General features: G+C 42.8%; 1 protein-coding gene across 7 annotated transcripts in view; it reads right to left on the bottom strand.

Annotated features, from left to right (window-relative positions):
* Nucleotides 1–15,207, bottom strand: part of LOC119853565 (monocarboxylate transporter 10-like) — a 38,041-nt gene that overhangs the window by 6,760 nt on the left and 16,074 nt on the right. For all 7 annotated transcript variants that reach the window (XM_038396778.1, XM_038396779.1, XM_038396780.2 and 4 more), the window contains 3 exons: nucleotides 14,405–14,614; nucleotides 8,679–8,830; nucleotides 7,245–7,407 (listed from right to left, as the gene is read on the bottom strand). In XM_038396778.1, coding sequence (XP_038252706.1) covers nucleotides 7,245–7,407; nucleotides 8,679–8,830; nucleotides 14,405–14,614 — 525 coding nt within the window. The remainder of the gene's footprint in view (nucleotides 1–7,244; nucleotides 7,408–8,678; nucleotides 8,831–14,404; nucleotides 14,615–15,207) is intronic.

Below are 15,207 nucleotides of genomic sequence, written 5' to 3'. Positions count from 1 at the left end.
ATCTACTGTGGGGGCTGCTGTGATGCAAGTAGCCAATGCAATCAAAGATCTGCTGATATTAAGGGTAGTGACCCTGGGAAATGTGCAGGTCATAGTGGATGGCTTTGCCGCAATGGGATTCCCTAACTGTGGTGGGGCCATAGACGGAACCCATATCCAGCACTGGAGCACCAAGCCAGCGAGTACATAAACCGCAAGGGGTACTTCTCAATAGTGCTGCAAGCACTGGAGGAGCACAAGGGACGTTTCACCAACATCAACGTGGGATGGCCGGGAAAGGTACATGACGCTTGCATCTTCAGGAATTCTGGTCTGTTTCAAAAGCTGCAGGAAGGGACTTTATTCCCAGACCAGAAAATAACCGTTGGGGATGTTGAAATGCCTATAGCTATCCTTGGGGACCCAGCCTACCCCTTATGAAGCCATACATAGGCAGCCTGGAGAGTAGTCAGGAGCTGTTCAACTACAGGCTGAGCAAGTGCAGAATGGTGCTAGAATGTGCATTTGGACATTTAAAAGCACGCTGGCGCAGTTTATTGACTCGGTTAGACCTCAGCGAAACCAACATTCCCACTGTTATTACTGCTTGCTGTGCACTCCACAATATCTGTGAGAGTAAGGGGGAGACATTTATGGCGGGGTGGAAGGTTGAGGCAAATGGCCTAGCTGCTAGTTACGCATAGCCAGACACCAGGGCGGTTAGAAGAGCACAGGAGGGTGCGGTGTGGATTAGAGAAGCTTTGAAAAACCAGTTCCACAACTGGCCAGGCTACAGGGTGAAAGTTCTGTTTGTTCCTCCTTGACAAAACCCCCCGCGCCTTGGTTCACTCTACTTCTCTGTAAGCTAACCACCCTCCTCCCCTCCCTTCAGTCACTGTTTGCAGAGGTAACGAAGTCATCGTTGCTTCACATTCATGCATTCTTTATTAACTCATCACACAAATAGGGAGATAATCATCAAGGTAGCCCAGGAGGAGGGGTGGAGGAGGGAAGGACAAGGCCACACAGCACTTTAAAACTTTAAAACTTATTGAATGCCAGCCTTCTGTTACTTGGGCAATCCTCTGGGGTGGAGTGGCTGGATGGCCAGAGGACCCCCCCACCGCGTTCTTAGGCGTCTAGGTGAGGCGGCTATGGAACTTGGGGAGGAGGGCGATTGGTAACATTGGGGCTGTAGCAGCGGTCCGTATTCCTACTGTCTTTCCTGCAGCTCAACCATACGTTGGAGCATATTAGTTTGATCCTCCAGCAGCCTCAGCATTGAATCCTCTCATCACGCTGCCACCACCTTTCAGCTTCAGCCCTCTCTTCAGCCCGCGACCTCTCCTCCCAGTCATTTTGTGCTTTCCTGCACTCTGACATTGTCTGCCTCCATGCATTCATCTGTGCTCTGTCAGTGTGGGAGGATAGCATGAGTTCAGAGAACATTTCATCACAAATGCAGTTTTTTCGCCTTCTAATCTTTGCTAACCTCGGGGAAGGAGAAGATCCTGTGATCCTTGAAACACATGCAGCTGGTGGAGAAAAAAAAAGGGACAGGGGTATTTGAAAAGACATTTTATAGAACAATGGGTACACTCTTTCACAGTAAACCTTGCTGTTAACATTACATACATAGCACATGTGCTTTCATTACAAGGTTGCATTTTGCCTCCCCCCACCACATGGCTAACAGCAGGGAACATTTCTGTTCAGCCATAGGCAAACAGCCCAGGAGGAACAGGCACCTCTGAATGTCCCCTTAAGAAAAGCACCCTATTTCAACCAGGTGACCATGAATATCACCACTCTCCTGAGGATAATACAGAGAGATAAAGAACGGATGTTGTTTAAACGCCAGCAAACATACACTGCAATGCTTTGTTCTATAACAATTCCCGAGTACGTGCTACTAGCCTGGAGTGGTAAAGTGTCCTACCACGGTGGACGGAATAAGGCTGCCCTCCCCAGAAACCTTTTGCAAAGGTTTTGGGAGTATATCCAGGAGAGCCACGAAAGCAAGGGCAAATTAAATCATTAAACATGCTGGCTTTTAAACCTTGTATGGTATTTTAAAAAGGTACACTAACCAGAGGTCCCTTCTCCGCCTGGTGGATCCAGGAGGCAGCCTTGGGTGGGTTCGGGGGGTACTGGCTCCAGGTCCAGGGTGAGAAACAGTTCCTAGCCGTCGGGAAAACCGGTTTCTCCGCTTGTTTGCTGTGAGCTCTCTACAACCTCCTCCTCATCCCCAAAACCTGCTTCCGTGTTGCCTCCATCTCCATTGAAGGAGTCAAACAACACGGCTGGGGTAGTGGTGGCTGAACCCCTAAAATGGCATGCAGCTCATCATAGAAGCGGCATGTTTGGGGCTCTGACCTGGAGCGGCTGTTGGCCTCTGGTTTTCTGTAGGCTTGCCTCAGCTCCTTAAGTTTCACGCAGCACTGCTTTGGGTCCCTGTTATGGCCTCTGTCCTTCATGCCCTGGGAGATTGTCACAAACGTTTTGGCATTTCGAAAACTGGAACGTAGTTCCGATAGCATGGATTCCTCTCCCATATAGCGATCAGATCCCATACTGCCCGTTTGATCTATGTTGGAGCTCTTTTGCGATTCTGGGATTCCATCATGGTCACCTCTGCTGATGAGCTGCATGGTCACCTGTAGCTTGCCACACTGGCCAAACAGGAAATTGAAATTCAAAAGTTCGTGGGCCTTTTCCTGTCTACTTGGTCAGTGCATCTGAATTGAGAGTGCTGTTCAGAGCGGTCACAATGGAGCACTCTGGGATAGCTCCTGGAGGCCAATACCATCTAATTGCGTCCACAGTACCCTAAATTCGACCCAGCAAAACCGATTTCAGCACTAATCCCCTTGTCGGGGGTGGAGTAAGGAAATCGATTTTAAGAGCCCTTTAAGTAAAAAAAAAAAAAAGGGCATCGTCATGTGGACGGGTGCAGGGTTACATCCATTTAACGCTGCTAAATTCGACCTCAAAGCCTAGTGTAGACCAGGGCCTAAATTACTTACTCAAATTACTTTTGAACATTTTACCCTGAATTCCTTTAGTGTGTAATCCCTCTGCATGGGTTTCCCATTCCAGACTGGATGCACCTGTGTCACTATGATTTGGACTGGAGGCATCTAGGAATCGATCTCTAAATAAAGATTGTGCCGGAATGCCACCAGGTCAGAGAGACTCTGAAGTTGTCTGTTATCTGAAGCAATGTGAGTCCCTGGGATGCTTGCTTTCACTGAGGTCATTGAAGTTGTCTCTTATGACCATATACCTGGCTACTTCTGAATATGTTTGCAGCCATCAGATTCAATGTTCACAGTATTGTCCTAGCTGTCACCTGTTGCCTTTTGCTTAATATTTCTGCTAATCCGGTGATGTCTTGGATACTGTCTGGGCAGGAATGCTTGAGCTGAGTCTAACAGGGCTTCTAGGTACTCCAATCATCTACTGGAGACAAGGTGGGACTTAATTTATCATAAACACTAGGGTATCCAATATCCCTGTTGTGTTGGCTTTTTGAATGCTCAGGAGTGTCCTTGATAACCTAATTGTCTAAGTGGGGCAACACAGGCACCCTCAGTTTGTGCAGATACGTTACAACTGTGATGGGTTCGGTCACAGAGATCCCCTTAGGACTGTCACCTGATGTGCTGAAATTACCTCTGAGCCCATTTCCCCTGCCAGCTTGGGACTTCCAGAATCCTGTCTTGTTGAGCCAGACATGCTAGCCTGCTGCAACATAGACCCAGGGTCTGGTCCATGCCCCCAAAGCTGCAGACTTAACTGAAAACAGCTCAGCAGGTTGTCTCCAGCACCCAGACACCGAGCTCCCAATGGGATCCAAACCCCAAATAAATCCGTTTTACTCTGTATAAAGCTAACAAGGTAAATGCATAAATTTGCCCCCTATATCACTGATAGGGAGATATGCACAGCTGTTTGCTCCCCCAGGTATTAATCACTTACTCTGGGGTTATTAATAAATAAAAGTGATTTTATTAAGTATAAAAACTAGGATTTAAGTGATTTCAAGTAACAACAGCCAGAACAAAGCAAGTCACAAAGCAAAATAAAATACATAAGTCTAAGCCTAATACATTAAGAAACTAATCACAGGTAATATCTCACTCTCAAAGATGATCCAGTAAGAGTCTTTCACAGACTAGACTCCTTCCTAGTCTGGGCCCAATCCTTTCCCTTGTACAGTCTTTATTAGATCCACCGGACATCTCAGGTGATAAGCAGGGGTTTTCTCATGACCGGCAGCCCCGTTTGTGCTGCTCCACCCCCTTTTATAGCTTTGGCACAAGGCGGGAATCTTTTGTCTGTGCTTGTCCCCACCCCATCAATGGAAAAGTACAAGGATTAAGAGGGATTCCAGAATCATGTGACATGGTCACATGTCACTGTAAAACCCCTAATCTCCATTCTTCCTGGGTTGGCATACACAGGAAAGTTTGCAGGTAAATAAACCATTTAAAACCTATTGTCCTAGTCAGTGGGAGCTATCAAGAGTCTAAACCACCATTAATGGCCCACACTTTGCATAAATTACAATAGGACCTCAGAGTTATACTTCATATGTTTAGCTTCAGATACAAGAATGATACATGCATACAAATAGGAGGAATATATTCAGTAGGTTATAACCTTTGTTATGATACCTTACAAGAGACCTTTTGCATAAAGCATATTCCAGTTACATCATATTCACGCTTATAAGCATATTTCCATAAAAAATATGGAGTGCAATGTCACAACAACTACTGCCAACATTTTGTGAAAATGTGGTGTCAGTGCTATTCCAAAAAGCTAAACATTAGTAACGCTTTTCCCCTACAACAAAAGAGACTTCAGGTGCTTGTAAGGTATCCCTATGTCCACATAAGTATTCATAATGTCCAGATCTCATGGCAAGTTGCCTCTCTCTAGAAATGATATAATTGTTCCTAAGATGACCGTGTTGCATTTTTCTTTTACCTAATACTGGTTTAGGTTCTGAAGAACCAGAGTGGGCTGGAGCTCTCATGCCTTTTTGACCATCAGAAAATTATCTGTTATCAAAACTCTTTCCTCTTTAGCACGTTGACATAGGCTTGATGGCTCTCTTTTGAAGAGGAAATGGATATCCTGGAGTATTTATTTCTTACAATAAGGTGCCCAAAAGCACTTACGAGGGTGGGAGTAAGGACAGGCAATCTAGAACAGGGTGGGCAAACGTTTTGGCCTAAGGCCCACATCTGCGTATGGAAATTGTATGGCGGGCCATGAATGCTCACAAAATTGGGGGTTGGGGTATGGGAGGGCTCCAGCTGGGGGTGTGGGCTCTGGGGTGGGACTAGGGATGAGGGGTTGGGGATGCAGGAGGGTGCTCCAGGCTGGGATGGAAGGTTCAGAGGGCAGGAGGGGGATCAGGGCTGGAACAGGGGTTTGGGGCATGGGAGGGAGTCAAGGTGGCAGGCTCCGAGTGGCGCTTACCTCAAGCAGCTCCCAGAAACAGCAGCACGCCCCCCCTCCAGCTCCTATGTGGAGACGCGGCCAGGCAGTTCTGCATGCTGCCTTGTCCGGAGGTGCCGCCCCTGCAGCTCCCTTTGGCTGCGGTTCCTGGCCAACGGGAGCTGCGGGGGGCAGTGCTTGGGGTGGGGGCAGCGTGCGGAGCCCACTGGCTGTCCCTATGCATAGGAGCCAGAGCGGGAACATGCCACTGCTTCTGGGAGCCGTGCGGAGTGTAACAAGACCCCGACCCCACTCCCTGGCTGGACTGCCAGAGCAGGGCAAGCTCCACACCCTACTTCCCAATGGGAGCTCAAGGGCCGGATTAAAACATCTGGAGGGCCGGATGTGGCCCCCAGGCCATAGTTTGCCGACCTCCCATCTAGAAGATTTTCTGAGAATCTGATTTTGTCACTTTACCAATCAATACTCAGCCTTTGGTTACCTCAAACAGTTATCAGGGATAGCTCACAGTCTGCCTCTAACAGGGAGGTCCTGGCAGGGATTGAAAATAATCAGTTGGCTATACGCTCTGGAATCTTTCAAAGAAAGCCTTTGGGTTTTAGAATTTGCTGAAAGGACCCATTGAACCCTCCCAGAATTCCTTTTAAAAGGCTGCTTACCTGGATATTATGCAGCGGTCAGGATTTGGCCCTTAACTTGCCTTTTTTTTTTTTTTTTTTTTAAAAGAAACATGACTGAGATGGCATAGAGTGCAGTTTTCTGTTATGTGCGTATGTGTGTAAAGCAGTTGTGAAGTAAACTGCATTAAATCAGTACTTGACAAACCATTTTAATGTCAAAATGTATTTTTCATAAAATCTGATCACATCAAAAGTATTTTAATTCTCTGCATTTCCAAGCAACCATTACCTGTTTGTCTTATCAGCGTCAACTTCAGCAGAAGAACAGAACCTGTTTTATTCTGCAAATAATATTGTCCTTCCATCTATGCTGTGAAGTAATACCAGACCTCAAAAGTCTTTAACCTATTTTTCCTGTTTTTTCAGACTCAGTTGTCCATTTACTGCATATGCTGGCTGCCACTGGCTGACAAAGGCAGAAGTGAAATAGTTCACCAGATATTCTCCCATAATGCAAACCACTGGAAGTCAGCAGAATTTTTCAGACAATAGAAATGTAATTCAACGTAGGATTACATCTACTTATTTGTTCTCTTTTGGGATTGCAGCATAATGCTGAACCAAACAAAATGTGAACTGAAAACATACCTATTTAGACCAGGATTCCGCTACTCTTACTCATGTTAAGTAGTAATTTACTACATTTCAATGAGACTATTTGCCAAATAAGTTAATTACTCAGTGTGAATAAGCGCAACAGAATCAGGGTCTAAAAACCTGAATTCTATAGAAACTAAAATTATTGGAAAATACATACAACAAAAACAATAAAAGGACAAACATACATGCAAAGACGAATAGCCTATTTGAAAAGTAAATAGATTTTGGAGAGCTACCATCACATTAGCTACTGAGCAGGAATGCAGTAATAGTGATAGAGAAGTATTATGTAACTCCATTCCATTAATTATAATTCTCCATTCCATTATATCAGCTTTATGCCAGTGCAACTCCATTTCAGGAGTTGTTTGTTACACCAGTTTCACATTAGTACAAGAGAATCAGGCTGTGCGCGTTTAAATACAGTGGAAGGATAAATGGTAGAGACATTCAAATACTCAAAGGCAGTTTTAAAAACATTTCTTATTTTTATTTGGAAAGGGTAAGACTTACCAACAAACAGTACAGATGCCTGGTTAACATAAAGGCGGTTGATATTTTCTAAATCACAGATCTTCCCAAATAGAAGACAACTAAGCAGGCTGCTCATTCCAATTCCTACCATAATATATGATGCATCATCCAAAGAAATACCCAAGTCACCTGCAAGTTTCATCTGTAAATAGAATATCAGTTAAATCCATCTATCTATCACAAATGATATAATGCACATTTGTTAGCTTGTGCAAGTATAGAGTTTGGCCATTATTCCAAACAATTTGAGTTAAAACTCTGCTTAGAAGGAGGTTGTCAAAATACTGCATGTTTCATAGTTTTTGAAATATTTTTTGTCGTTGTTTAAACCTCTTGGAAGCTTGAAATTTAAATTGTTCCCTTGCTAGCGGTTTTATTTTTTTATTCTGTGAGCACACAGGTAAGCATACCCATGACATAATGTTTGTTTTCACTCCAGTTTTGAGAGAGGACTGGCATAATATTTTACATTTATCTAGTGCATTTCATCCCAAATAATCCCTAAATGTTTCACATGCTATAATTTATGTTGAGCAGGGTAACAACCACCTGGTGTAGAGCAGTGGGAGAAGAGAGGTCTAGCTAATGACATCAGAGATTAACCCTTCCTCTTATGAAGAATGTGATGCTCTTATTTGCCCCACAATGTCCACCGCATAGTTTATTCCTAAAAAGGGGGAAGTGGAAAATCGCAACTGTTCCTTGACAACCTTCTGTCAAGGTGCAGCGTTTCCATCACTGCTCCACCTGGAAGAGTCTAGAAGTTCTACCTCCTAAACCAGCAGATCTCAGGTGATCTGCTTGAGATAAGAGGCTTCCATATGGAGGACCCAAGCCTCTGCAGTGCTGTTTAGCCCACCAAAGCAATTACAGGACATGCTGCTCAGTGCTCCCCAGCCATGGATGGATTTTTATGGCACTAAGAGGTAGAAGCTGCACGAGTTACTGTTGTGATCAATGAGGCCTTGATCTCAGTTGAGGCCTGTAGGTGCTACCCTAATACGAACAATAATAATAATAATAATAATGAGTCTAATATTTTCTTCTGAGGTGGAGAGGAAGGGCCTCTGTGAAAACTCTTTAAGACAAGACTCCAGACAAGAGGAAGCAGACCAGAGAACGCAACATTGGGGCTGTTTATATAGTGCTCCCTGTCCCTTAACTGACAAGTGACATACTGCTATTTTAGATGAAAATGCCATTAAACAGCAACTACTGAAGAAGTCTGTTTTACCAAAGTTAGGCTGACTGATACACATCTTTACTAAGTAATATTCAGTCTCTATTCTTTTGAAGACAAACAACTTGTTGCTTTTCTAAACTACAGGTAAATGGTAGAAATTTCAGAAATTTAAAAAAAAAAATCACAAATAGATATGTCCATTAATCAAAATACAAAAATTACATTCTTACCATATGCACAAAGGGTATGAAGAATCCAAATTTTGCTAATCCAAGAGCACAAACCCATAACTCAAAGATACTATCCTTCCATAAACTCAGATCTACAATAAAACCTCTTAATGGTGATGTCTGAAAGTTTTCAACAACACTTGGATGTCTTCCTTTAAGAAAAAAAAATAAATTAAAATAAAATTATATTTACCATTTACACACATTTTATATAATTTAGATATTTTAAGTAGAGCTCTCACTACTAGGTAGCTTGCTACAACTATGGATGTTTCTTTCAGACTTAAGTTTCTACTTGAATGTCTAATTTAATTTTTAAAATAAAAATGTATCCTGGTATTTTCAGGAGCCTAAGGGGCTTAGATGCCAAAATCCTACTGAATTTCAATGGAATTTAGGTACCTAACTCTATTAGGCTGCTTTGAAAAAAAAAATCTAAGTTTAAAATGTTAAAGAAAACCAACCACAAAAGGCATTGTCAAATGCAACATGAAATTTTGTTCAAAACAGCTTCCTACCACAGCAATCAAAGAAGAGACTGGACAGGGAAACTGGATTCTTCTTATTGGCAAAGAAATCAGGCAGAGTGATAGAAGCAAGTACTGTAGTTTTGACTCTCCTTTTAAAATAAACTACATTATAAGGTAGCTAGGAGCTTGGAAAGTAAGCAAATCACAAAAAAGTTTACTTAAAAAGGTCTTAAGTAAAAAAGGTAAGGGGGCCAGATTCACCAGTATGCACCAGCTACTCTATACCAGCCCATCATCACAAAACACTGTAAATCCAGTTTCACTGATTTACACCTGCTTTATGTTGCTAAAGTACAATAAATCATCCAGAGCCTACTGATGAATCTTACACAGTATATTTAAGTGAAGCACTTGTGTTTTTTTTAAACATAAAACCTGGTATTAATTTAAGGCCATTTAATAAATATTAATTTTATTAATAATTAAATGTAACATTGCTAAAGAATCCGATACTTCAGACCAGATTAAACTTTCTGAACTGAGAACATATTTTCTCATTTATGAACAAATGATAGACTAATGTGAAAGGCATTTACACTTAGGTCACAGAAAATCCAGGTATTTTGCAGACAAACCCCAGAAAATCTTCATGGGTCCACTTGTGAGATGGAGAACAAGAGCAAAAGACCATGATTTGAAAGCCTCTTTTTTAACCACCTGAACAGTCTGAAGAGTCAGTAAAAAATTCAAATATAATCCAAACAACATCCAACAATCAAGAAATCATAAAAGTTAAGCAAATTTTGACATTATGGATCCTAGAGAGAAAATACTTGTATTCGGATATAGATATTCAGGCCAGCCTGGAAAGGCCTATACTCTAAGAATTTAGGTGTATTCTTATCACTTGGTTAGTTATAGAGGTATAAAAGAAAGAATCAAAATCACTGTCTGCCGGTGTAAGGTCCTTCTCTTACTGTGACAGTCTGAGGCCCTGTGCTTAGGCTAAGATCTCTGGCTAAGCAGCAGACGCAGCCATAAGCTGGGAAGCGAATAGTCACTTCCTCACATTCCAAACTAGTCACATTGAAATAAGGTGCTATTGGGCTGTTAGGAATACAGTCCTGTCCTGATAATGCCTATCGCCTCCAGAGAAAGGGAAGTGCCTAGAAAATGTAAAAGGAAACTTAGTTTGATAGCATCCTGTCTGGCAAGAACTCATTTATCAATAGACACAGCTGGGAAACCCGTATGTCTTTATAGATGTAGTTGTGAAAACCTCATTTCTGTGTTGTTCTATCATTATAGTCCCCATTTCCCTATTTTTTGTCTGTATAATCTGTCTGGTTCTGTGATTGTTAGTCTGCTGTATAATTAATTTTGCTGGGTGTAAACTAATTAAGGTGGTGGGACATAATTGGTTACATAATCATAGGTTTCAGAGTAGCAGCCATGTTAGTCTATATTCGCAAAAAGAAAAGGAGTACTCGTGGCACCTTAGAGACTAACATTTATTTGAGCATAAGCTTTCGTGAGCTACTGCTCACTTCATTGGATGCATTCGGTGGAAAATACAGTGGGGAGATTTTTATATACACACACACACACACACACACACACACACACACCCCCCACATGAAACATTGGGTTTTATCATACACACTAAGGAGAGTGATCACTTAAGATGAGCTATTACCAGCAGGAAGTGGGGGGCGGGTGAAGAGGAGGAAAACCTTTTGTGATGATAATCAAGATGGGCCATTTCCAGCAATTAACAAGAACATCTGAGGAACAGTGGGGGGTGAAATAACATGGGGAAAAAGTTTTACTTTGTGTAATGACTCATCCATTCCCAGTCTCTATTCAAGCCTAAGTTAATTGTATCCAGTTTGCGAATTAATTCCAATTCAGTAATCTCTCATTGGAGTCTGCTTTTGAAGTTTTTTTTGTTGAAGGATAGCCACTCAGGTCTGTAATCGTGTGACCAGAGAGATTGAAGTGTTCTCCGACTGGTTTTTGAATGTTATAATTCTTGACGTCTGATTTATGTCCATTTATTCTTTTACGTCAAGACTGTCCAGTTTGACCAATGTACATGGCACAGGGGCATTGCTGGCACATGATGGCATATATCACATTGGTAGATGCGCAGGTGAACGAGCCTCTGATAGTGTGGCTGATGTGATTAGGCCCTATGATGGTATCCCCTGAATAGATATGTGGACAGAGTTGGCAACGGGTTTTGTTGCAAGGATAGGTTCCTGGGTTAGTGGTTCTGTTGTGTGGTGTGTGGTTGCTGGTGAGTATTTGCTTCAGGTTGGGGGGCTGTCTGTGAGCAAGGACTGGCCTGTCTCCCAAGATCTGTGAGAGGGATGGGTCATCCTTCAGGATAGGTTGTAGATCCTTGATGATGCGTTGGAGAGGTTTTAGTTGGGGGCTGAAGGTGATGGCTAGTGGCGTTCTGTTCTTTTCTTTGTTGGGCCTGTCCTGTAGTAGGTGACTTCTGGGTACTCTTCTGGCTCTGTCAGTCTGTTTCTTCACTTCAGCAGGTGGGTATTGTAGTTGTAGGAATGCACGATAGAGATCTTGTAGGTGTTTGTCTCTGTCTGAGGGGTTGGAGCAAATGCGGTTATATCATAGAGCTTGGCTGTAGACAATGGATTGTGTGGTGTGATCTGGATGAAAGCTGGAGGCATGTAGGTAGGAATAGCAGTCAGTAGGTTTCCGATACAGGGGTGGTGTTTATGTGACCATCGCTTATTAGCACCGTAGTGTCCAGGAAGTGGATCTCTTGTGTGGACTGGTCCAGGCTGAGGTTGATGGTGGGATGGAAATTGGTGAAATCCTGGTGGATTTCCTCAAGGGCTTCTTTTCCATGGGTCCAGATGATGAAGATGTCATCAATGTAGCGCAAGTAGAATAGGGGCATTAGGGGATGAGAGCTGAGGAAGCGTTGTTCTAAGTCAGCCATAAAAATGTTGGCATACTGTGGGGCCATGCGGGTACCCATCGCAGTGCCGCTGATTTGAAGGTATACATTTTCCCCAACTGTGAAATAGTTATGGGTGAGGACAAAGTCACAAAGGTCAGCCACCAGGTTTGCCGTGATATCATCAAGGATACTGTTCCTGATGGCTTGTAGTCCATCTTTGTGTGGAATGTTGGTGTAGAGGGCTTCTACATCCATAGTGGCAAGCATAGTGTTTTCAGGAAGATCACAGATGGGTTTAGTTTCCTCAGGAAGTCAGTGGTGTCTCAAAGATAGCTGGTAGCGTAGGGCCTGAGGAGGGAGTCTATATAGCCAGACAATCCTGCTGTCAGGGTGCCAATGCCCGAGATGATGGGCCGTCCAGGATTTCCAGGTTTATGGATCTTGGGTATCCCATCCTGAAGGGCGACCCATCACTCTCACAGATCTTGGGAGACAGGCCAGGCCTTGCTTACAGACAGCCCCCCAATCTGAAGCAAATACTCACCAGCAACCACACACCACACAACAGAACCATTAACCCAGGAACCTATCCTTGCAACAAAGCCCGTTGCCAACTCTGTCCACATATCTATTCAGGGGACACCATCATAGGGCCTAATCACATCAGCCACACTATCAGAGGCTCCTTCACCTGCGCATCTACCAATATGATATATGCCAGCACGTGCCAGCAATGCCCCTCTGCCATGTACATTGGTCAAACTGGACAGTCTCGACATAAAAGAATAAATGGACACAAATCAGATGTCAAGAATTATAACATTCAAAAACCAGTTGGAGAACACTTCAATCTCTCTGATCACACAATTACAGACCTGAGAGTGGCTATCCTTCAACCAAAAACAACTTCAAAAACAGACTCCAAACGAGAGACTGCTGAATTGGAATTAATTTGCAAACTGGATACAATTAAATTAGGCTTGAAGAGAGACTGGGAGTGGATGAGTCATTACATAAAGTAAAACTATTTCCTCATGTTATTTCTCCCCCCACGCCACTGTTCCTCAGACGTTCTTGTTAACTGCTGGAAATGGCCCACCTTGATCATCACCCTAAAAAGGTTTTCCCCCCCCCCTTCCTGCTGGTAATAGCTCTTCTTAAGTGATCACTCTCCTTACAGTGTGTATGATAAAACCCATTGTTTCATGTTCTCTGTGTGTGTGTATATAAATCTCCCCACTGTATTTTCCACCGAATGCATCCGATGAAGTGAGCTGGAGCTCACGAAAGCTTATGCTCAAATAAATGTGTTAGTCTCCAAGGTGCCACAAGTACTCCTTTTTTTTACATAATCATGTTAGGATTTGTTAGTTAAATTTCAGGAAAATGATTCGTTAAGGTATAGCTAAGCACAACTCAAGTTTTACTATATAGTCTGCAGTCAATCAGGAAGTAAGGGGGGAAATGGGAACAGGGAATGGGGTGGGGAATTGGAATCGTGTTTTGCTAAGGGGGGGGAGAATGGGAACAGGGACACAGGTAAGGCTTGGTGGTGTCAGAACTGGGAAGGGTGACACTAAGGAAGGAAATTGGAATCATGCTTGCTGGAAGTTCACCCCAATAAACATCGAATAGTTTGCACCTTTGGACTTCAGGTATTGTTGCTCTCTGTTCATGCGAGAAGGACCAGGGAAGTAAGTGGGTGAAGGAATAAGCCCCCTAACGTCTTGTATAAAGCAACCCAAACTGAAAGCATAACTGCCCTCATAGACTGCCGATTTCCAAAACGTAAGTTGTTGGCATCCTTTTGTCTGCAAGAGACGGCTGGAACTCCAGCCTATGCTGCAGATGGTTTGCAATGTCTCATGTGACTGAATCGGCCAATTCGAGATTTGCATGAGCTTTGGCAGTTATTGCAAATGCATGCATCTTGGTTGGGAGCTGCTTGCTTGAAGAGAAAACTAGAGGAATCTCACATTTCCTATGGTATCACAATTAAATGAAGAGACTTTCCATGAAAAAATGTGAAGCTCCAAAATATTTTTGTTCTGACCGTTGTATTGTTACTATCCAGTTTTTAAAATCTGGACACCAAAATTATGACTTCTGTTGGAGTCAACCTAAGTAGAGAGTGGGTGAAAAATGAGCAAGGATCTCAAGATTTGCCTCATGTTAGTACTTTTTTCTCTTTCACAAGATTATATCCAGAATTACCTTAGTTAGAAAGCATATCAGTCTATGAAGAATTTTGTGGTTTTATAACAAACACAGGAATAACAAAAACTAATCTAATTTTTAACAAAATATCAAAAAGAATGACATACGTTTTTCAAGTGGTCTGTATGCAAACCCAGCAAAAATACATATTGTTAGAATTCCACAATACACACGCAGACTAGTTCTCCATCCAAATGCATTGATTAGGTAGCGATGCACCTGATTCTGTACCAGAGTTCCTGCTGCCCCTCCAGCCATCACAATCCCAGTTGCAAATGAACGCTTTGTGGTAAAGTAAAGGCTCACCATTATCAAGCCTATCAAAAACAAATAAAAATGTGAAAAGTTGAAAAGAAAAAAAGTGTTTTGTATTAAAAAAAAAAAAGTTCAGCTATTCCCTATCCCCTTCACTCTCATCAAAGGCAACAGAAGCAACAATTCTTTCAGGAGGAGAGGGCAGGGTGGGATGGGGCACCTTGGCTGACACAGCGAGGGGGAACCTCACACAGAATGCTCTATTTCAAATCACAAGTTGGGATCAATACAGGAATTACTGGTTGAAGCATGTTACACAGAGATCAGACTAATTGATTGTATTGGTCCCTCTGGGCTTAAAATATGTGAATGGAAGAGGCCCAAGCGCAGTTTGTGGAGAGGGATACAATGACATCTGATGCAAGACTCCATATGCCCAGATAAGCATTAGAACTTTAGGATATTTCTCAGAACCAACATCAAACTCCAAACATTTGGCATTTTCTTACCATTGGTTTTGTACATACAGTGATTTAGCAGTTGTGATAATGGCTTTATGCACGCTCCTATGTTTTTGCAATGTAATGTCATTATGATGAAACATCAACATGTATTGTTACAACATCATAATACAATATATATGGTAGACAATGTG

Source organism: Dermochelys coriacea, chromosome 3 (genome assembly GCF_009764565.3).
Source record: "Dermochelys coriacea isolate rDerCor1 chromosome 3, rDerCor1.pri.v4, whole genome shotgun sequence".
NCBI classification, from domain to species: domain Eukaryota; kingdom Metazoa; phylum Chordata; order Testudines; family Dermochelyidae; genus Dermochelys; species Dermochelys coriacea.
This window is presented reverse-complemented; position numbering and strand designations above follow the sequence as displayed.